Source organism: Pholcus phalangioides, unplaced genomic scaffold, assembly GCF_987345545.1.
Source record: "Pholcus phalangioides strain wild (caught in Gottingen) unplaced genomic scaffold, Ppha-v1.0 ptg000010l_1, whole genome shotgun sequence".
Classification (NCBI taxonomy): Eukaryota; Metazoa; Arthropoda; class Arachnida; order Araneae; family Pholcidae; genus Pholcus; species Pholcus phalangioides.
In genome coordinates this window covers 21,928,018-21,945,678 of record NW_028301603.1, presented here as the reverse complement: position 1 = coordinate 21,945,678, position 17,661 = coordinate 21,928,018, and the positions used below count along the sequence as shown (strand labels likewise).

General features: G+C 36.7%; 1 protein-coding gene across 1 annotated transcript in view; it reads right to left on the bottom strand.

Annotated features, from left to right (window-relative positions):
- eIF5B (eukaryotic translation initiation factor 5B) overlaps positions 1–12,858 on the bottom strand; it is a 41,992-nt gene extending 29,134 nt beyond the window's left edge. The window contains exons 1-4 of the mRNA XM_089237908.1: positions 12,505–12,858; positions 10,277–10,378; positions 9,786–9,831; positions 899–1,822 (exon numbers count right to left, since the gene is read on the bottom strand). Coding sequence (XP_089094034.1) covers positions 899–1,822; positions 9,786–9,831; positions 10,277–10,378; positions 12,505–12,548 — 1,116 coding nt within the window. The 5' untranslated portion in view covers positions 12,549–12,858. The remainder of the gene's footprint in view (positions 1–898; positions 1,823–9,785; positions 9,832–10,276; positions 10,379–12,504) is intronic.
- Positions 12,859–17,661: the final 4,803 nt, after the last annotated feature.

Genomic DNA, 17,661 nt, shown 5'->3' with positions numbered 1-17,661 from the left:
ACTGCATATCCCAAAAGCTGCCTTTGTGTCATGGCAACAGAACTTTTTTTTCAAAGTGATAGCCAAGTTGCAAAACTTGAGAGAATTGTATTTAGCTAACCTCCACAGCGCATTAGCAGCCTAGAGGGTCCCAAACCCGGATGTTTGAGGTGTGAAACTCACAATCGCATAGAGGCTAAATGAGAAAAACTGTGGATGTTTATAATCAAGTTTTTGCAGATTTGGTTTTTTTTCTCCTATGATGTCAGAAATTTTTTTTACAATTAGAACAGAGATAAAATCCTATACAATTCTTCAAAAAGGTGAATGTGCAATCTTGTGGGAACGAAGCAAATTTATGTGATAAATGCAATGTCTCTGGCATGGGTTGGTAGCAGCGAAAGTTCCTTAATTTACAATATATAACCCGCAGAAGAAAATTCCTCAGAAATTTGAAAATTTGATATAATAGCCGTTCATTCAGGGAAGCAACTTACTATTTCATCAGACTATTTGCGATAACCTCCACAGGGTTGTATGTATTGTATACCAATATAGTATAGTATTTTGTACTTAAAAGTAGTGGAACTACTTTTTAAGATCACAACATAGCATGATCATAATAGCCGATGAAGCAAAAGAAAAAGAATTGAAAAATTGGTACGAATTTTTCCTCCCATACTTATCTCAAGCCTCAGAAAGTACATGCCCCCCCCCCCCCCGGAAAGCACGAACAAAATTTTTAAGTGTGCTTTCACAAAATTCCAGGCATTTGATGAGCCACAGAGCAATCTCTGTAAAAATTCAATTCATGTAGTTACACTACTGTCCCCTAAAAACCTGAATCTGGGAATGCCAGAGTCTAGAGCACACATATAGTGAGGAATTCTTAAATAAGAATTCTACCATATACACTTACTTCAAATTCCTTTATTCTCTTCTGTTTTTCACGCTCTTTTTTCTCTCGTTTCTTCTCTGCAGCACTTTTCACAGTAGACTGCTCTTCAGTAGCGACCAAAGGTGAGCTTTCTTTCTCCTCTGCCCCAGCTTCCTTCTCTTCAGTTTGTTCTTCTTGATCATCATCCTTCTTTTTCTTCTTCTTTTTCTTGGCCTTTGTTTCTGTCACATTAGCATCAGCAGCTACTGCCTGATCCGTGGTTCTACTTTCCGGTGATTCTTCTGGCTTTTCTGCAGTCTTCTCCGGCTTTTCTGCAGTCTTCTCCGGCTTTTGTCCAGTCATTTCCAAAGCAATTTCTTCTAAAAGTTTTTCTAGATCTTCATCGTCATCGTCTTTTTTTTTCCTAGACTTCTTTTTTGATTTTTTACCTCCCTTCTGGTCTTCTTTACTTGTTTCGATTTTAGTTTCGACCTGTGATTCCTTTTCATTATCTGAGGGTTCGTTTGTTTCCTTCACATCATCATCTTCAATATCTAAGAGTTGGAACTTTGCTGACTTGACGCCGAAAGCCTCAGGTTCATCATCATCGATGTTCTTACTTTTCTTATGGACTTTTTGAGATTTCTTTTTAATGTCTGGCATGTTGTCGCTATCGTCAGACACCACTGATTTTTCAACAGACATTCTACTTATGATATCGTCGCCATCACTGTCATCAACTGCAACATCACGTTTTGACTTTCCTTTCTTCTTGGTTTTTGTTTCTGCGATAGAATTTTTCTCTTCAGAGTTATCAGTCTTTTCTTTTTTAGAGCTTTTTGTTTTTTTTGCCTCTTTAGCAGTGTCTGTGGCTTTTCCCTTTTGCTTTGATTTGACTGAACCAACATCGTAATCATCTGAATCACCATTTTCTGCAAAGTTAGGTTTCATAGAATTCTTGGAATCCTGGAAGAAAAAAAATTAGCATTTATTGCTTTATACATTAAATTGAAACAAAATAATTTCATATGAAAATTATATATTTGAAATAGTCTCATACTAATAATGCTTAACCAACAATCAATCGTGTCAGGCCCGAGCAACCTGACCGATTTGAATAAATATTGTCATTACAAAACACTTTTGAAGTGAACCCTGGAAACACCTGGAAATGATATACACTATCATTTCCAGAGAAGCTAAGTGCCGTAATCAGGATTGGATTTTTTTTGGTGGTGTGGGGGGGGGGGGGGGGGACAAACATGATTTTGCTGCCCTTTCCACTGTTAAATGTTCTTTGTACAAATTTTTTAAAATCTGCCACCCGGGGTAGTTGTCCTCTCCCCCCCACCTCCAGTTCCACTCTTGGTTGAAGGTCATCTATCCTCAATTAAATGAGTACAGTCGAATCCCATTATAACGAACTCCAAGAGACAGGAGAAATTGCTTCGTTATAACAAAATTTCATTATAAAGGAAATTCCAGGTTTTTCCATTCTTCCTATGTAAACTTATCTTGGGAAAAGTTTCGTTAAAACAAGATTTTTGCTATAACAGTATCTGTTAGAAAAGGATTCGACTATTTTTTTCAGAATTTTCTACCTTTTCTTGGTGTAAAAAATTGATTCCTTGTATTATGCAAGCCCAGTGTGAGCATCTGTGTATCATTTTAGTACACTTTTTGGACTGTTGTTTGTGCAGCCAAAATGGCTCATAATTTTACTTATAAACAAGAAATAAAACGTTTACAAATGTTACTGGAAGTAGTATCCATCGGTGGAAAGCTGATTAATGAAGAAGATGAAGACTTTTACGCCAAGAAATAGATTGATCACGACTTGTCATCTGAGATCGAAATGAAATCAGATCAAGATGATTCTGACTTGAGAGTTTTTTTTTAAAGAGCGGTCGTTTAATTTTTCTCCATACCTTTGTGAGCATGAAAGCTTTGATTAATGTTTTTACACCCTACAATCATCAACCTTTCAACACAATTGATGATTCTCTGTAGGCTCCATCATTTGGGCGGGAGTAAGTTGTCTACCCCTGGCATTAAAAATGTAATCGAAATGTAGAAACAAGGTGAAATATACATATACTAGCTATAATACTCAGCGTTGCACAGGTTTTCTTCAATGAGGGTTTTTGGATCACATGATATCTCCCTCTTTCTTTGAGGGACATACAAACCGTGTCTAAGTTAGCCGATATGACGACTTCCTGTGCGACTCATCAAAGAAACAAATATAGATTTAAGGAAGCATAGCAATAAATATATTTTTTTGCTTTTTTAAAGGGCACTAAGTATTTCAATCCCCCACTCCCTTGAACTTCAAGTTTTCCATCCCTGCCTGTTTCAGCTTCCAAAAATGTTTAATTAAAGCTGTGGAATTTTTTCGATGTACTTTTTACGGGCTCATAATTAATTTTAAAATATCCTAACCCACATGAATTTATGCAGTTGAATATTAAAAGACAACATGGAGACATTAATTTTCATGCTTGAGAAGATATAAATAAAAAGTTGAAATCAATGTTATTGCATGGATATCCAACTCAAAAGTAGGTCCGGATAATTACTTCATATTTAATCTCCTGGCCTTCATATACCTCTAAGCAAATTCTATTTCAAAAATCAGAGAATTCTATACATTTTTTAAAATTATTGATGACAGAAAACCGCACCAAATTTACGCATTTCTATCGTAAAATCGACAATTTGAACCGATTTCTATGGGGATCATCCTTTGCCTGTCTCTCAAAGCTTGCTGATGATGATTCTGAGGTCTATTCAAGAAGCCTCATTACTGGGAGTATTGAAAATGTGGCAAACCATTATAAAAAGCATAAACTATTATACATATACTGGCAAGAGTTAAAGAAGTGACAAACCATTGTAAAGGCATATACACGTCGGAAACGCATTGCTAGGGAACCACGGTAACCAAAGTAAACGTTCTGAAAGTGATTTTTGAGGCCCAAAAACCATTGTTGCCGACAGTTTTTTGCCCATTTGGGGCATTTGCCCTGCTCTGATGAAATTTTAAAGTAGCCTATCGTTCAAGTCGGGTCCCTTTGGTATATATACAAAATTTGGTGACAATCAATCTAAAATTGTAGATTTGTATAGAGAACATACACACACACTGACAGAAAATCAATTTTATATACACTGCTCAAAACAATTAGGGGAGCAAGCAAAAAAGTGAAGAAAACCGTGCGAGACAGCCACGTATTGGCATACAATGGATAGTACACGCGTATCAATGCGCAATACAGAAAAAAGATGTAAAAAAATTTGGAATTAAGCTTTAATTCTTTGAAAATATGGAAAAAACATGAAAAGATGATTTAGGGCAACAATTTGGTTACATGTAAACGATAAAAAAAGTACTGTTTAGACATGATGCATGAGTTTTAATAGGGCGTGTAGTCTCCTCGAACAGCTAAGACTGCTGCACACCTGTTTGCCATGGATGCGATGAGGTTATCGATCAGACTTTGGGGAATACTGTTCCACTCCTCAAGAAGTGTAATCTGCAAGTCTCGGACAGTAACAGGCGGCCTTGGTCGAGCAGCAATGCGTCGTCCGAGCATGTCCCAAACATGCTCGATTGGATTCAAGTCAGGAGAGCACGCTGGCCATTCCATACGCTGTATTGTTTCAGCTTCAAGCATGTTCTCCACCAGCAGGCTCTATGCGGTCGGGCATTATCATCCTGGAAAACAAAGCAGGGGTGGGAAGTGACTAAGTCCATTTCGGAGCAGCTTTGGAGCAGCAAAATTCAGGATTCTGAGCAGTTTTGGAGCAGCAAAATTCTGGATTCGGAGCAGCAAATTCTGGATTCGGAGCAGCAAATTCTGGATTTGGAGCAGCAAATTCTGGATTTGGAGCAGCAAATTCTGGATTTGGAGCAGCAAATTCTGGATTTGGAGCAATTTTGGAGCAGCAAAATGTGGGATTCGGAGCAGATATTTATAAATTGGAGCAGTGAAATTAACAAGAATATTTTCGTTAACCCTCAACCCTTTTCAAAATAAAACTGCACTGTCTTTTGCTATGAAACATCTCTTCATCAGCTGGATTTTTGTTTTTGGTGTTTTAGGCTTTTGACACCTTGTTTGAAAGAGCGGCTGTCATAAAATTTTTTGCACCCGTCTATTTAGGATGATTTTTGCTTACTGAGGGCACTATTTGCTGCCTTGAACAGCAGCACTTCAAATGAGCTAAAAAAATGTTTATAAGTTTTTAATTTTTTTATACTTGGAAAGAAATTGTTGCAAAATGGGAGAAAATTTCGGAAGTATCAACTCGATGTTTGGCGATTCAGCACTCGTTATCTGGCGAGATTGGCGATCTGACACTCGTTATTTGGCAAGATTGGCGATTTAACGCTCGTTATTCGGCACCATTGGCGATTTAACCCTCGTTATTCGGCAACATTGTCGATTTAGCGCTCGTTATTCGGCAACATTGTCGATTTAACACTCGTTATTCGGCAAAGTTTCTAAACTAACATTCGTAATTCGGCGGACATGCGCTTTTTACTCCCGGAATGACAATTTTTTCACGAAACATCGGGATTTAACACAATGACAATCGACTACAGTAATTTCTGCTGCTTCCAGTGACGACTTTTTTTTTAAACGGAAACACTCGAATTTGCACTTTAAAGCTGAAAGGCACTGCAAACCATCTTCAGTTCCACGATCACGGGCAATATCGGGATTTCGCAATGGAAAGCCTGATCAGGGGCCGATAGTTTGAGTATAGTGGAATAAAACACGCTCTTTTCGTAAAGAAACGTTTCGTGGCTAGCAGGAACAAAAAAAACTTTTGGCGTCCTTCCCGAAATTCCGGCCATACTAAAGCGAAATTCGCTATTTGGCGCAGAATAATGCGAAAATACGCTATTGGAGCAGGATGGTGCAAGATATTAGTTTTGGCGCAGTGCGGCGCAATTGGCGCAGAGTTCCCACCCCTGACAAAGGAATCTCCAATGGCTCCAGCGTAAGGGATGACATGAGGTCGCAGTATCTCGTCTGCATACCTTCGGGCCGTCAAAGTGCCATTCCGAATGATATGCAAGTCCGTACGTCCGCCTATGCTGATTCCATCCCATACCATCCAACCAGCTCGTCTGTATTGGCTCCAATCATGTTGCTCCCAATCTTGATGATCAGCAGCCTATCTTCTTCAGGCCGCACGGTGGTGTGGGGTCAATGGAATGCAGACCATTGGCCTACGTGCATAAAGTCCTCCCTCATGAAGCCGATTATGTACTGTTTGGCTGGACACCCTTCGTCCTGTTGCCAAGAGCAACCGTCTTTGCAGCTGTGTAGCATTCTCTGTTCTGTTTTGACGGGCTGTTAACCGTATATACCGGACATCAGTTGCTGTAGTGGCGCGTGGCCGACCTTGCCCTGGTCGACGTCTAACATTTCCTGTTTCTTGGAATCGATTCCACAGCCTTGCAACAACACTTCCGGCGACTCCAACAGCGTCCGCGACACTACGTTGTGTTTGCCCGGATTCCAGTCTGCCTATAACACGCCATGCCATGGATTCGGGTAAATCACGTTGTTGAGACATCCTCAAGTCACCTTGTCTCAAAAAAAAATACTGCGCAATCGAATTTCACAGTTACGGCAGTAAAACAGACGTTTCTGCAACATCCCGATTTCTGCCCTTATCTCCTTTTTCTGGTTTCTGACGTCATGAACTTTGATTTGCATATGAAGTTTTCTTCTTCCGTTTCCTGCTAGGCTTTAAATTATGGAGGATTCATTTTATGTTACTTATCGGTATACATATTTGCGTAATTTTGTTAAAACCATGTGCTCCCCTAATTGTTTTGAGCAGTGTATATCGATTTAATTCTTTGCCCCACCGGGGAAAAAGTTTAAATGACGAACCCGATTCTCTGCATACAGCTGAAGAAAAATTGAACGACAGGAGTGCTGCGCTAATCAGGTTAGTGTGAGTGTTCAGGGGTCAAGAATAACCCAAGTTACACCTAAAACTTTTTACTGAAATGCTTGAACTTGTGAGTTTGACATGTAAGCTTTAAACATACAAGGGAAAGATCATTCAACACATGAAGGCTTGGGTGTTTTAATCATTTGATCATTTTTGTCGCACCACGGTCATTTTCTGCACACGAGGGCCAATTAGACTGGGACTTACAATTTATTGCTGATTCTGAACGGCAGGCTTGTTTCTTATACTCATCGAGAGGTTGGCGCGCTAACCCCTTGATGGGGGACTCCCTGCAGTAGCAATTTTTTCTGTGGTCATGTAGCCGTTTCTGTTGTACCCCTGTGTCAGGAAACAGGACTTCTAAACATCCTTTGGTACTGTAGGCGAGAATCGTATCGACCGGGCTACTGCGCTCTTGGGTGTTTTGAAGTTTGAATGATTCTGATGCAACAGAAATTGCATTACTGCATTTGTCTTGTAGGAAAACCCACTTTTATTCTGCATAGCAATAGCATATACAAGGGAGCGCTTTAGGGGGGGGGGGACTTGTGCACTTAAGACGATAAAAAATTTCAACTATCTTACTAAAAAAAAGTTTAAATATTGAAAGAAAATATATTTATATGCTATTCATTCAATTACTCTGTTAATTTAAATAGGTTACTTTCCAACGGTTGATACTCAAAATTTCTTTGGAAGAAAATCCTCATGCTTCCTCCAAAAGTTGATCCTGCACATGCCCCTGATGCATTGCACAGTAGGATGGTGAATAACTTTGATACGAGTTAAAATATTTTTAGGGATGTGGACCAAATTAAAGCAATTCAAACTATTTTAAATGGTACAGTTCGCTTTCAGATGCCATTTCATTTCTTTTTTTTTAAATGATAAAATAAACTTTCAAGAATGAATAAAATTCTCAACTGGAGATACCACTGTATTTTAGAACAATATACGGGTATCCTTTGCTGTACGGGATCTCACTTTATGTTTTTTTTACTGTAGCGCAATTTTGAAAAACATAGATTTCGTTTAAACATAACAAACCTGAAAAATTTGGTCTGAAGTTTGATTCCAATAATGTAAAATCTGAAAATGAGCTTGCAAAAATCATAAACTCTCACAAATGCAAAAATTATGTGAGAGAGATAAAATTATTATTAAGAGAGTTATGCAAAAATCATCAATAAGATGAAGAATGCTGTCCCCTAAGACAAATCTTGACTGTTTCATTGTAAAAGAAATGTGCGAGCCTATCATCCAAAGAATTTCAGGAGAGCAGACCCATACTGACCAGAGCCAGTCTATTCATCATGCGATTAAAGACTGACAGAAATGCTGTAGAACTTGTCTATAATAATTCTGTGGGGACCTAGAAAAAATATTGTTATAGACAATATGAGTTATCATTGTAGACAATTTGAGCTATTTCCTAGTGAATAGGAATTCTGATGGGAAAACAGAAAATACTGTTATAGGCAGGTTTATCATTATAGACAATATCGTTATGCTTAGAGATGCGAGGTGAGAATATTCTCAGAGAACGTGAATATTCTGAGAATATTTTCTTGGATGTAAAAATTGGAGAATAATCGAGAATACCTATTTTTCTTTTAAATAATTTAAATTTTTTTACTAATTTTCTTTATATTGTGAAATATAAATCAGTTTTCATTGCCTGAAACATTTACAACAAAACAATTTTTGGTATAATTACCCCCCAATGACAACTTTTAGTTCAAGAATATTCTCTTGGTCATGATGAGAAGTTTTAAAAGTTTGGTTATAAAATTTTGAAAACCTTTAGATTAAAACCTTAAAAAGTTATTTAAAATTAGATAAATTTTCAGAAATTAGTTCAAAGTAAAGTGTAAAACTAGAAGTTGACTGACAAAGGAAGAAATTCTTATACAATCACCTTCATTCTAAGAATTGTTGTCTTAACTGTTTTCTTCAATGTACATACACTTAAATTCTGTGTGTATTACTCACATTTCTTTGCAAGTTGTACAATTCAGCCATGTTGGTTTTATTTTCTTGCTTTTAAACTTAAATATTGTGGTCTACAAACTATAATATTCTCTGTCTTCTTGACGGGAAAAGAGATGGGGGGGGGGAACAATATTCTCTTAAAGGCTACTATTATAAATTACCAGAGAATATGCTTATCGTAAAATAATAATTATTCTCAAGTTATTTATAGAGATTATTTATTATAATGCATTATTACAAATATTCTTGAGAATACTCTCTGGAAGCAATACTATTATTAATAACTCAAGACTATTCTCATTGAGGATAATATTGTCTGGGAGGAATATTATAAACAACTTCAGAATAATTCTTATTTTCAATAAGAATATTCCCCAGTAATTTGTAAAAATAGTCCTTCCAAAGAATATTTTCAAGGATATTATATATATATTTATATTATAAACAACAGGAGCATATTCTCAACAAGAATAATAATATTAAGTTATTTATAATAGTAGTCCTTACAGAGAATATTCTCAAATATTCTCCTAAAGATTATTCTCCAGAATTTTACATCTCTAGTTATGCTCAACTGTCTATTTTATAAATGCTATAAACTGGTTTTTCACTGTATGTGTATGTTACAGCATTTATGAAATAGTATTACACTCATTCATCCAAAAAAGAACATTTATTGATTTTGTTTATCATCAGATTTATAAGTTCAAAGAATAATGCTTGGAATAATTTTTTTTTTTTGTATCGAACTGGTTAATTTTTTTTTTGTATCAAACTGGAGACCCAATTAGACTTACCCATGCTGAATTCAACTCATTTTACATGATTTTGACTTACACTATTATTTTGTTAAACCAACTATTTGCGTAAAGTGAGAGATGCCTGTAATACACTTAACAAAATTTAAAATCTTTGTTATGAAATATGAAACACTGAAAATACTTTTGAAAAAAATTACCTCCAATGAAAGTCCGGACAAGTTTTCTGAAATATTATGATCGACCCTATCAAGACACAAAACAGTGAAATAAACATATAAATAATGCAAAAAGTTTTCAAAATAGAGCAGAAATACATTTGAAATGGTTTACGGAAGATATAGAATTGATGGCAGATGACAGTGCACACTACCTATAACAAGCATTACTCAGTAACAAACTTTACGTTAGGTTCACAGCACCTGCACACACATTCCAACATGTACCAATTCATTAGAAATTCCGTAGAGGAATGTGGATGAGGTGCATGTGTCGTTTAGTAGTAGTATATATTTTGAATATGCATTAAAGTTCAGTGAGCTCTCTGAATGAATTCAGGTAAAAGATTAACTTTTCATTATATCAACAATGGAAATTTTTGTCACAAAATAGCTTGATTCAAATAAAAAATACATATTTCAAGTTTCGGATCTCTTTCACACTAGATTATTGCAAGAGACATACAACTTACTCATCATCCGCGGCCTTTTTCCCTTTCTTACTTTTCTTTATCTGAGTTTTAACAAGAGGATCTTGTTCTTTCATCGAATCTTTGCTAGCCACCTCCTCGCCACTAAGACAGATGGAAAAAGAGTAAAATCAGTGCATAAATGACAGTCATCAAAAGTATAAAAGGAAATTTCTAAATTAACTTCTGAAAACTTGTCACGGGTCATTCTATTTCAAATAATGCATATTGAAAAAAAAAAGTTTTTTAGACCTAAAGCCAAGAAGTTACTAAAATAATTTTTTTCTCTCTTAAATATATGAAATAAAAACTATGGCAGAAAAATAATGGTTTTTCATATATAGAGAAGTCTTTCCTTCATAAAACACAATTCATTATAGCACAATGGTAATCATAATGTGAAATTTAGTAAGCCCACCATAAACCCACTTCTGTCTAGAGAGCAATGGACTGGTCCGTGACCATGAAACAAAGTGGCATCAAGTCTGCAAGCATGCGAATGACCAAAATGTGAAGGACCAGTTCAGTGACTGACTGAAAGTGTGACCTACAGCATGTGCAAGTGAATAATCAAAAGTGACCTATAGAATGAGGGACTAGGTCAATGAGACTACAGTATGTGCAAGCATGAGGGACCAAAAGTGTATGAAAGCATGTAAGTGACAGGGTTTAAGCTACGGTCGCATTTTTTGCAAAATGCGAAAGAAAATCATAGAATGTGAAAGTAGTAGCCACTTTTGCAAAAATGTGTACAGGAGGCACGCAACGAGTAGACATCCAACCATTAATCATTAAATTAGCATTGTAGCATTTTCCTAAAGCTTCCCCCCCCCCCATTTCGCTTTTTACAAAAGGAATTTTTTATCCAGCTTAAACCCTGGTAAGTGACCAAAAGAGTTACCTAGAGCAATGTTTTTTTAACCTTTTTTTGCCCGTGCCCCCCCCCTTTGAACCATTTTTTTTTTCTTGTGGCTCCCCTGTCTTACCCAGAGTTTTCAACTCTCATTTAGAAGCAAGACACTTTATACGTATTGAAATGATTTTTTTCAGTGAATTTATACTGAACGAAAATTTTGCAAAGAAAATTGACCTCCAGACTAGCCTAGACACTAGCCTAGAATTTGCTGATCTCCTCGCTAGTCCCAGTTCTATCAGGACCGTCTCAATATCATGGGACCACCCCCCCCCCCTCCTTAGGCAAAGTGATGCTATGGTAGTCCCATACTTCACGTGGAAATAAACAGCCTACATATTTTCAAAATTAATTGTATTATACAAAATATCATAAGGTGGGGTCACTTATGGGCATTATGCCCCTCACAAGAGTGGGACTGACAGAGCTACAGCCTGGGGCCTAATATGGTTTGCATTATTTTTTTTTTCATACAATAAATTTCATATAGGGAAGGGGGTCTGAAAAATTTAGCCGGGGATTTGAGAAAAACTCCATCTTAGGGAACTTGTTGCAAAATGTAGGCGGTGAGGCCTGGGTGGGTCCATGCCCTAAAGGCGGCCCTGGTTTTATGGGTGGTTTTGTTGGATTCTCTTTCTCACTGTAAGTGTTAGTCACTAATATAAAATATTTATTTCTTCACACCTTAATTTTTCTTCTCAGCTCTCCAAACCACCTGTCATACGAGTTCTACATTTTCTTCCGTGGCCCCCTTGAAGTATCCCAGTACTACAAGGGGGCCATATGACCACTGACCTAGAGAACAAGAACTAGGCCAGTGAGTGATCAAAAGAGTGACCTACAGCATGTAAGTAACCAAAAGAGTGATTTAGAGCCACAGGCATTTACAAGAGTGGGACCAAGCGAGTGGCAAAGTTGAAGAGTGAGTGGTCAAGAAAATAAGATAAGAATGGAAGGTCGGTAAAATTTGTGTACCTCGCAGGTGGCAAAACCACCTCCGGGGGTCTCACAGTAATTCTTGCTTTACCCGAGGCGTCCTCATATCTAAGTCAGAGTCTACGAACCTTGAAATATTTATGATAAGCTACACATTTTTAATATTTTTCAATAAAAATCAGTAATGATTGACGATTTTTCTTCCGAAATCATAAATTTCTAAATTAAAAAAAAAAAAAACACCGCGATTTCTAGGTAACACATTTATATAAATTTTATTGATCGGGCAAAATAATAACAAACATTTTCGTGAAATAATTCTCAATTTGTCACGTTTGACGGAGTTGAAATGAATTAAAAGAGTCACCAAATGTATGCGTACGTTTCTTCTCCTTGGCCTTTTTTCGCCTTCTTGTCTCTTGCCATCGAGCATATGTTGCATACGTCAAGAAAAACAAGATTTAACGAGAACTTTTAAAAGATCTTTTTTTTCTCTTCCTTCCCTTTAATTACTTAAAAGATCTCGAAGCGCACTTTCTGTGGTGTAAGAAACACACACCTATTTACAAATATTTAATATTTACAACAGGGGGAAAAAATACCGCTTTATTTCCCCAGTGCCTGTTCCCCGTCTTGTTTTTTAATCAAAATATGCGCACGAGGAATTTCTCCAACATTGTCCAGTCCATCCATGAGGTGAAGAGACGGCAACCAGTTCAAGAAATACAGGAGAAACGGTTAAGGAGCATTCCAGCAATCGAAACGTGGGCGGGCGGTCGAAAAAAAGAAAAAAACAATGTCTTCTTGGCAATGCGCTCGAAATTTTGAATTTGGTGCGGAACAATACAAATGCATATTGGAAGATATGATTGGAGTTGCTTGTCTCGTGAAATTCTCTGAATTCACGAGGAAGATTATACAATCATAATTTATGTTACAGCATTTCAAAGAAAGACACCGTAAGTTGTCTACTGATGTCAATAATGACGCCTTTGGTAAGTCACACAGTGTCTCAAAATCGACGTGATAAAAACGGTCATTTTGTTCACTTAGGAAACGTCGAAATGACGTCAAAAAATGACCATCACCAAATATTTCGACTTTCAGAAGATAGATGGCACTATCTGAGAAGAAATTAAAAAAGTGCGAGGTATTGTATAGCTCGGATTCTCTCTCTCTCGGACTCATGGGTGGAGATACGGGGGGGGGGGGACGTGGGGGATCATTCCCCCCAGCGTCAAAGGTGAAGTTGACTGATCTAATGTATATATGCATATATTAATTGACATTATCATCATCGTGCCCCGCCCATAAATAATGACTGCCCCCCCCCCCCCAGACTTTCAAGTCTATCCTCGCCCATGCTCGGACCCTGACCGGATGGGGTCTGTACCTCAGAATCTCTCGTCACGCCCTTTATGAAACGAGCTATCTCAGAAGGACTTAACACATGTTATTTTTACATAACTTTGCAAGCAATAATGATACCAACCAACCTTTATACCAAAGAGACACAGCTCATTTTTTTTTATTACTGTATCACACGCACAGCAAGCGTAATGCAATGACCCCAGTAGCACACCGATATAGTACAATATCTGGACCATATCGTTATATATCGAAATGTCAGAGAAATATCAGATGTCATAACTATGATATAAAACTATCTTGTCCTGCATGGTGCAAATTATTTATGATATTAATTGATCAAGTTTTTAATTTTTCAGTCGAATATGTATTTGATTCCCTGTGAATAATCTCTACTTTGAAGGACAACTTGGGACAATAAATTATTTTAATATAGTTTGAAAAACATAGATCTATATCGTGAACCTGACAAAGATACATATCAGATTCTCGATATAGACCTCATATAGATCTATCAAAGAAGACATAGCTCTATATCCTGAAGATGACATACATCTATATAGTGAACCTGACATACATCTATATCGTGAACCTGACATACATCTATATCGTGAACCTGACATACATCTATATCGTGAACCTGACATACATCTATATCGTGAACCTGACATACATCTATATCGTGAACCTGACATACATCTATATCGTGAACCTGACATACATCTATATCGTGAACCTCTGACAAAGATACATATCAGATACACAATATATGCTGATATATCAACATATCGTGTGCATTTAAATAAAAATATTGCCTTCAAATAAAAATTTGGAAAAATTTAAAGTCGGTACAAATTTTCGTGTGAATGTTAATAGACACTTGTGTGTGTTGTTATAAATGTTGATATATCAAAATCATTTCATCAGTTATAATTGAATCCTTACTGTGTATGTTTTACATTGGTATTTTAGGAGGAGCAAAAACTTATCCACAGTAACTTTAATTGCCACTTTATAATTGCACGTGTTTTTTAATTTAGAAAAATTTGCTTTTGTTTTGTTGTATATGTGTGTTTTTCTTAAAATTATTTATTATTTATTTTTTTCCTTTGATGTTTTCATTTTCTACCATACTTTGAGAATTTTAACTTTTTTGTGTTGCATATTTTTTATTCTGTATTTTTTGTTTTATTAGCATAAATTAATAATTTTAAATAAATAATTAATATACTACAAAATACATTAATTTGTTTTTTTGTATTATATATAATTTCTTTAATTATAATATAATTTTTCAGTTATCTGCCTCAAAATGATAAATATGTCTCACAATTTCTATTTAGTAATTTTTGTGCATACATGAAAATGAATAAATTAGACTGAAAATACAAGTAAAAATCCATTACTTGTAAATTAATGTTATAATAACAACTAACAACCAGTGCTGTACACTGAGCTATAAGTAAAGTTTACTTATAGCGCAGTGGTGCTGTAGTGGTGGGGTGGTAAGATGTAGAGTTAGAGATGGGAAAAATGAAGGGTTCATGAGTTCAAACCCACCCACCCACCTCCAGAAAATTACACTTTTTTTTTTTTAATATTTCTTCTGAAAAGGCGCCATCTATCGTCCAAAATTTGAAATATTTGAATATATCACATTCACGATATAGATCTATTTATCTCTGACTATGCCTTTTTTAGCCAGAACGATATCGTGTCCTGATATAGATCTATATTGGAAACTGAAATTTTGCGATATAGATCTATATCTTTGTGCTACTTGGGGAGTAGCATCCTTAACTCAGCGATAGGCCTCCAGGTGTCCAGAGCCACAACTGGATATTCCGTCACCCGGGGAGAGCCGAGCCGGCATTTCGGCATCCCTTGTAATGTAGAGGAAGCAGTTGAAGGATGAATTCGGTGCCCCTTTTGGTTCAGCGCCCGGGCACCAGACCCGCCTGTTTCCCCCTAGTTGCGGCCCTGAGGTGTCAACCAGTATGTAGAGAAGAATAAGTAGACTGATCATATTTGCTCGAGAAAAGTACGGAGAATTGGGTTTCTAAATACGGGACATTGCTTATTATCGTCAAAAATGATGCCAAAAATAAGAAAAGTTGCAAACTCGTGCTAAAATCACAGAAAAGCGCCAATCACAGGAAATGAAGCGTCACTCCATACTGCAGTGAATTAAAAAAAACATAGCTGTCAGATGATTATTGTTATTTGTAGTCGTAATTATAGAAGTGTTCGCTTCCGAGTTCGAAGGATAATTTAAATCGTTGATTTGAAGAATAAAATGAAGAATGAAGTCAAGTTGGCTTCATTGAAAATGTGTGAAATTTGTGACATTTTTGCAAAGAAGTTGGGACAGCCAGAAAAAGAGAAAAAACCGGGACTGTACAGTACTTTTTAGAGATAGGAGGCATCTGCACGGGTTGCAAGTTTATTTGTTACGTCGTTAAGACTACGTAGCAAGTTCGCCCCATTTTTAACCACAGCATCCTATTTCATTTCTTTTTATTTTGGCGTAGAATCTTGGTAATAGTTTACAGGAGGTCACAGAATGAAACTTTCCGCAAAAAAACAAAAGAAAAAATAGTTCAAAAGCTCACCACCGGCGGGGAATGGCGCTGTACCGAATGACATGAAGATATCGGTTTAAAATGTTTTTAATCGTTTCTAAGACGAAACAGTTTGTGGGGTTTTGGCGGAATTGAAAAATGCGATACACCGACATGTCCGTAACATTCTTCCTGATATGATAAGAGCTACTGTTGAGAACGCAGTAATGCGATTTAACTTGCTTTCAGGAAATGGTGGACGCCACATTGCACATGCTTTGTAGCACGTTTTAGAAACGATTAAAAACATCTTAAACCGATGTCTTCATGTCTTATTTCGTTTAACAATATTGCATACAGCGCCATTCCTCGCTGGTGGTGTTTTTTTTTTTTTTGTGTAAAATTGAATTCCATGACCTCTTGTAAACTATTACTATTACATTGTTACCATTTTGTCCAGTAGTTTCCTTTTTATGGCCATTTGAAAGTGGAACGTTAATTATGAAGACCCTGTATATATAGTACTGTCGAGGGTGGCCATACGTATATACTGTATTTGTATCGGTGGTCGGCTGAAGTTGGTCTTCCTACTACAAGGCACGTACGCGATCCGGTCCCCTAATTGAAAAGTCTCTCCACAGAGAGCTGGTAAACCTTCAACAGCGTACTTACGTAAACACGAAAATTCAGGCATCTACCCCTTTCGCTTCTATTGTGAAAGACAGATGGCAGCACTTCTCAGACGCAAAATACGCATAACTCTGTATAACTTCCTGTAGGGTCACACAGATGAAATACTTTCCGGCATGCGCCTCGATCCGTTTGTTTTATCCCAGACAAATGTTCGCGAGGTGAATGTTTGATTTCTTAGGATTGTGCAGAATTTCTTGGGGAGGAGGATGGAGTTTTTCTTGCAAAATAACACTATAATCTCATCTCAGATGTTAACCCCCCCCCCCGGGTACGCCAATACACCTACTATATGGTTAAACTAGCTATAATACCCGGCGCTGCCCGGGTTTTCTTCAATGGGGCTTTTTTGGATCACGTGATATCTCCCTCTTTTTTTCTTGAGGGACATACAAACCGTGTCCAAGTTAACCAATATGGCGACCTGCACGATTCATGAAATAAACAAATCTAGATTTACACAGAAACGTAGAAATGAATGTATATTTTTCCTTTTTTAAGGGGCGCTAGGTATTTCGATAAACCTCCACCTCCTGAACTTCAAGTTACCCATCTGCCTGTTTTAGCTTTCAAAAAATGCTTAATTAAAGCTGTGGAATTTTTTCGATCCACTTTTTACGGGCTCATAACTAATTTTAAAATATCCTAACCCACATGAATTTATGCAAATAAATATCAAAAGATATTTTCAGATGAATTTTCATGCTTGAGAAGATAAAAATAAAAAGTTGAAATCAATGTTATTGCATGGATATCCAACTCAAAAGTAGGTCCAGCTAATTACTTCATATTTAATCTCCTGGGCTTCGTATATCTCTAAGCGAACTGAATATTTCAAAAATCGAGAATTCAATACATTTTTTAAAATTATTGATGGGGCGGAAAATCCCACTAATTTCCGCATTTCTACAGTAAAATCG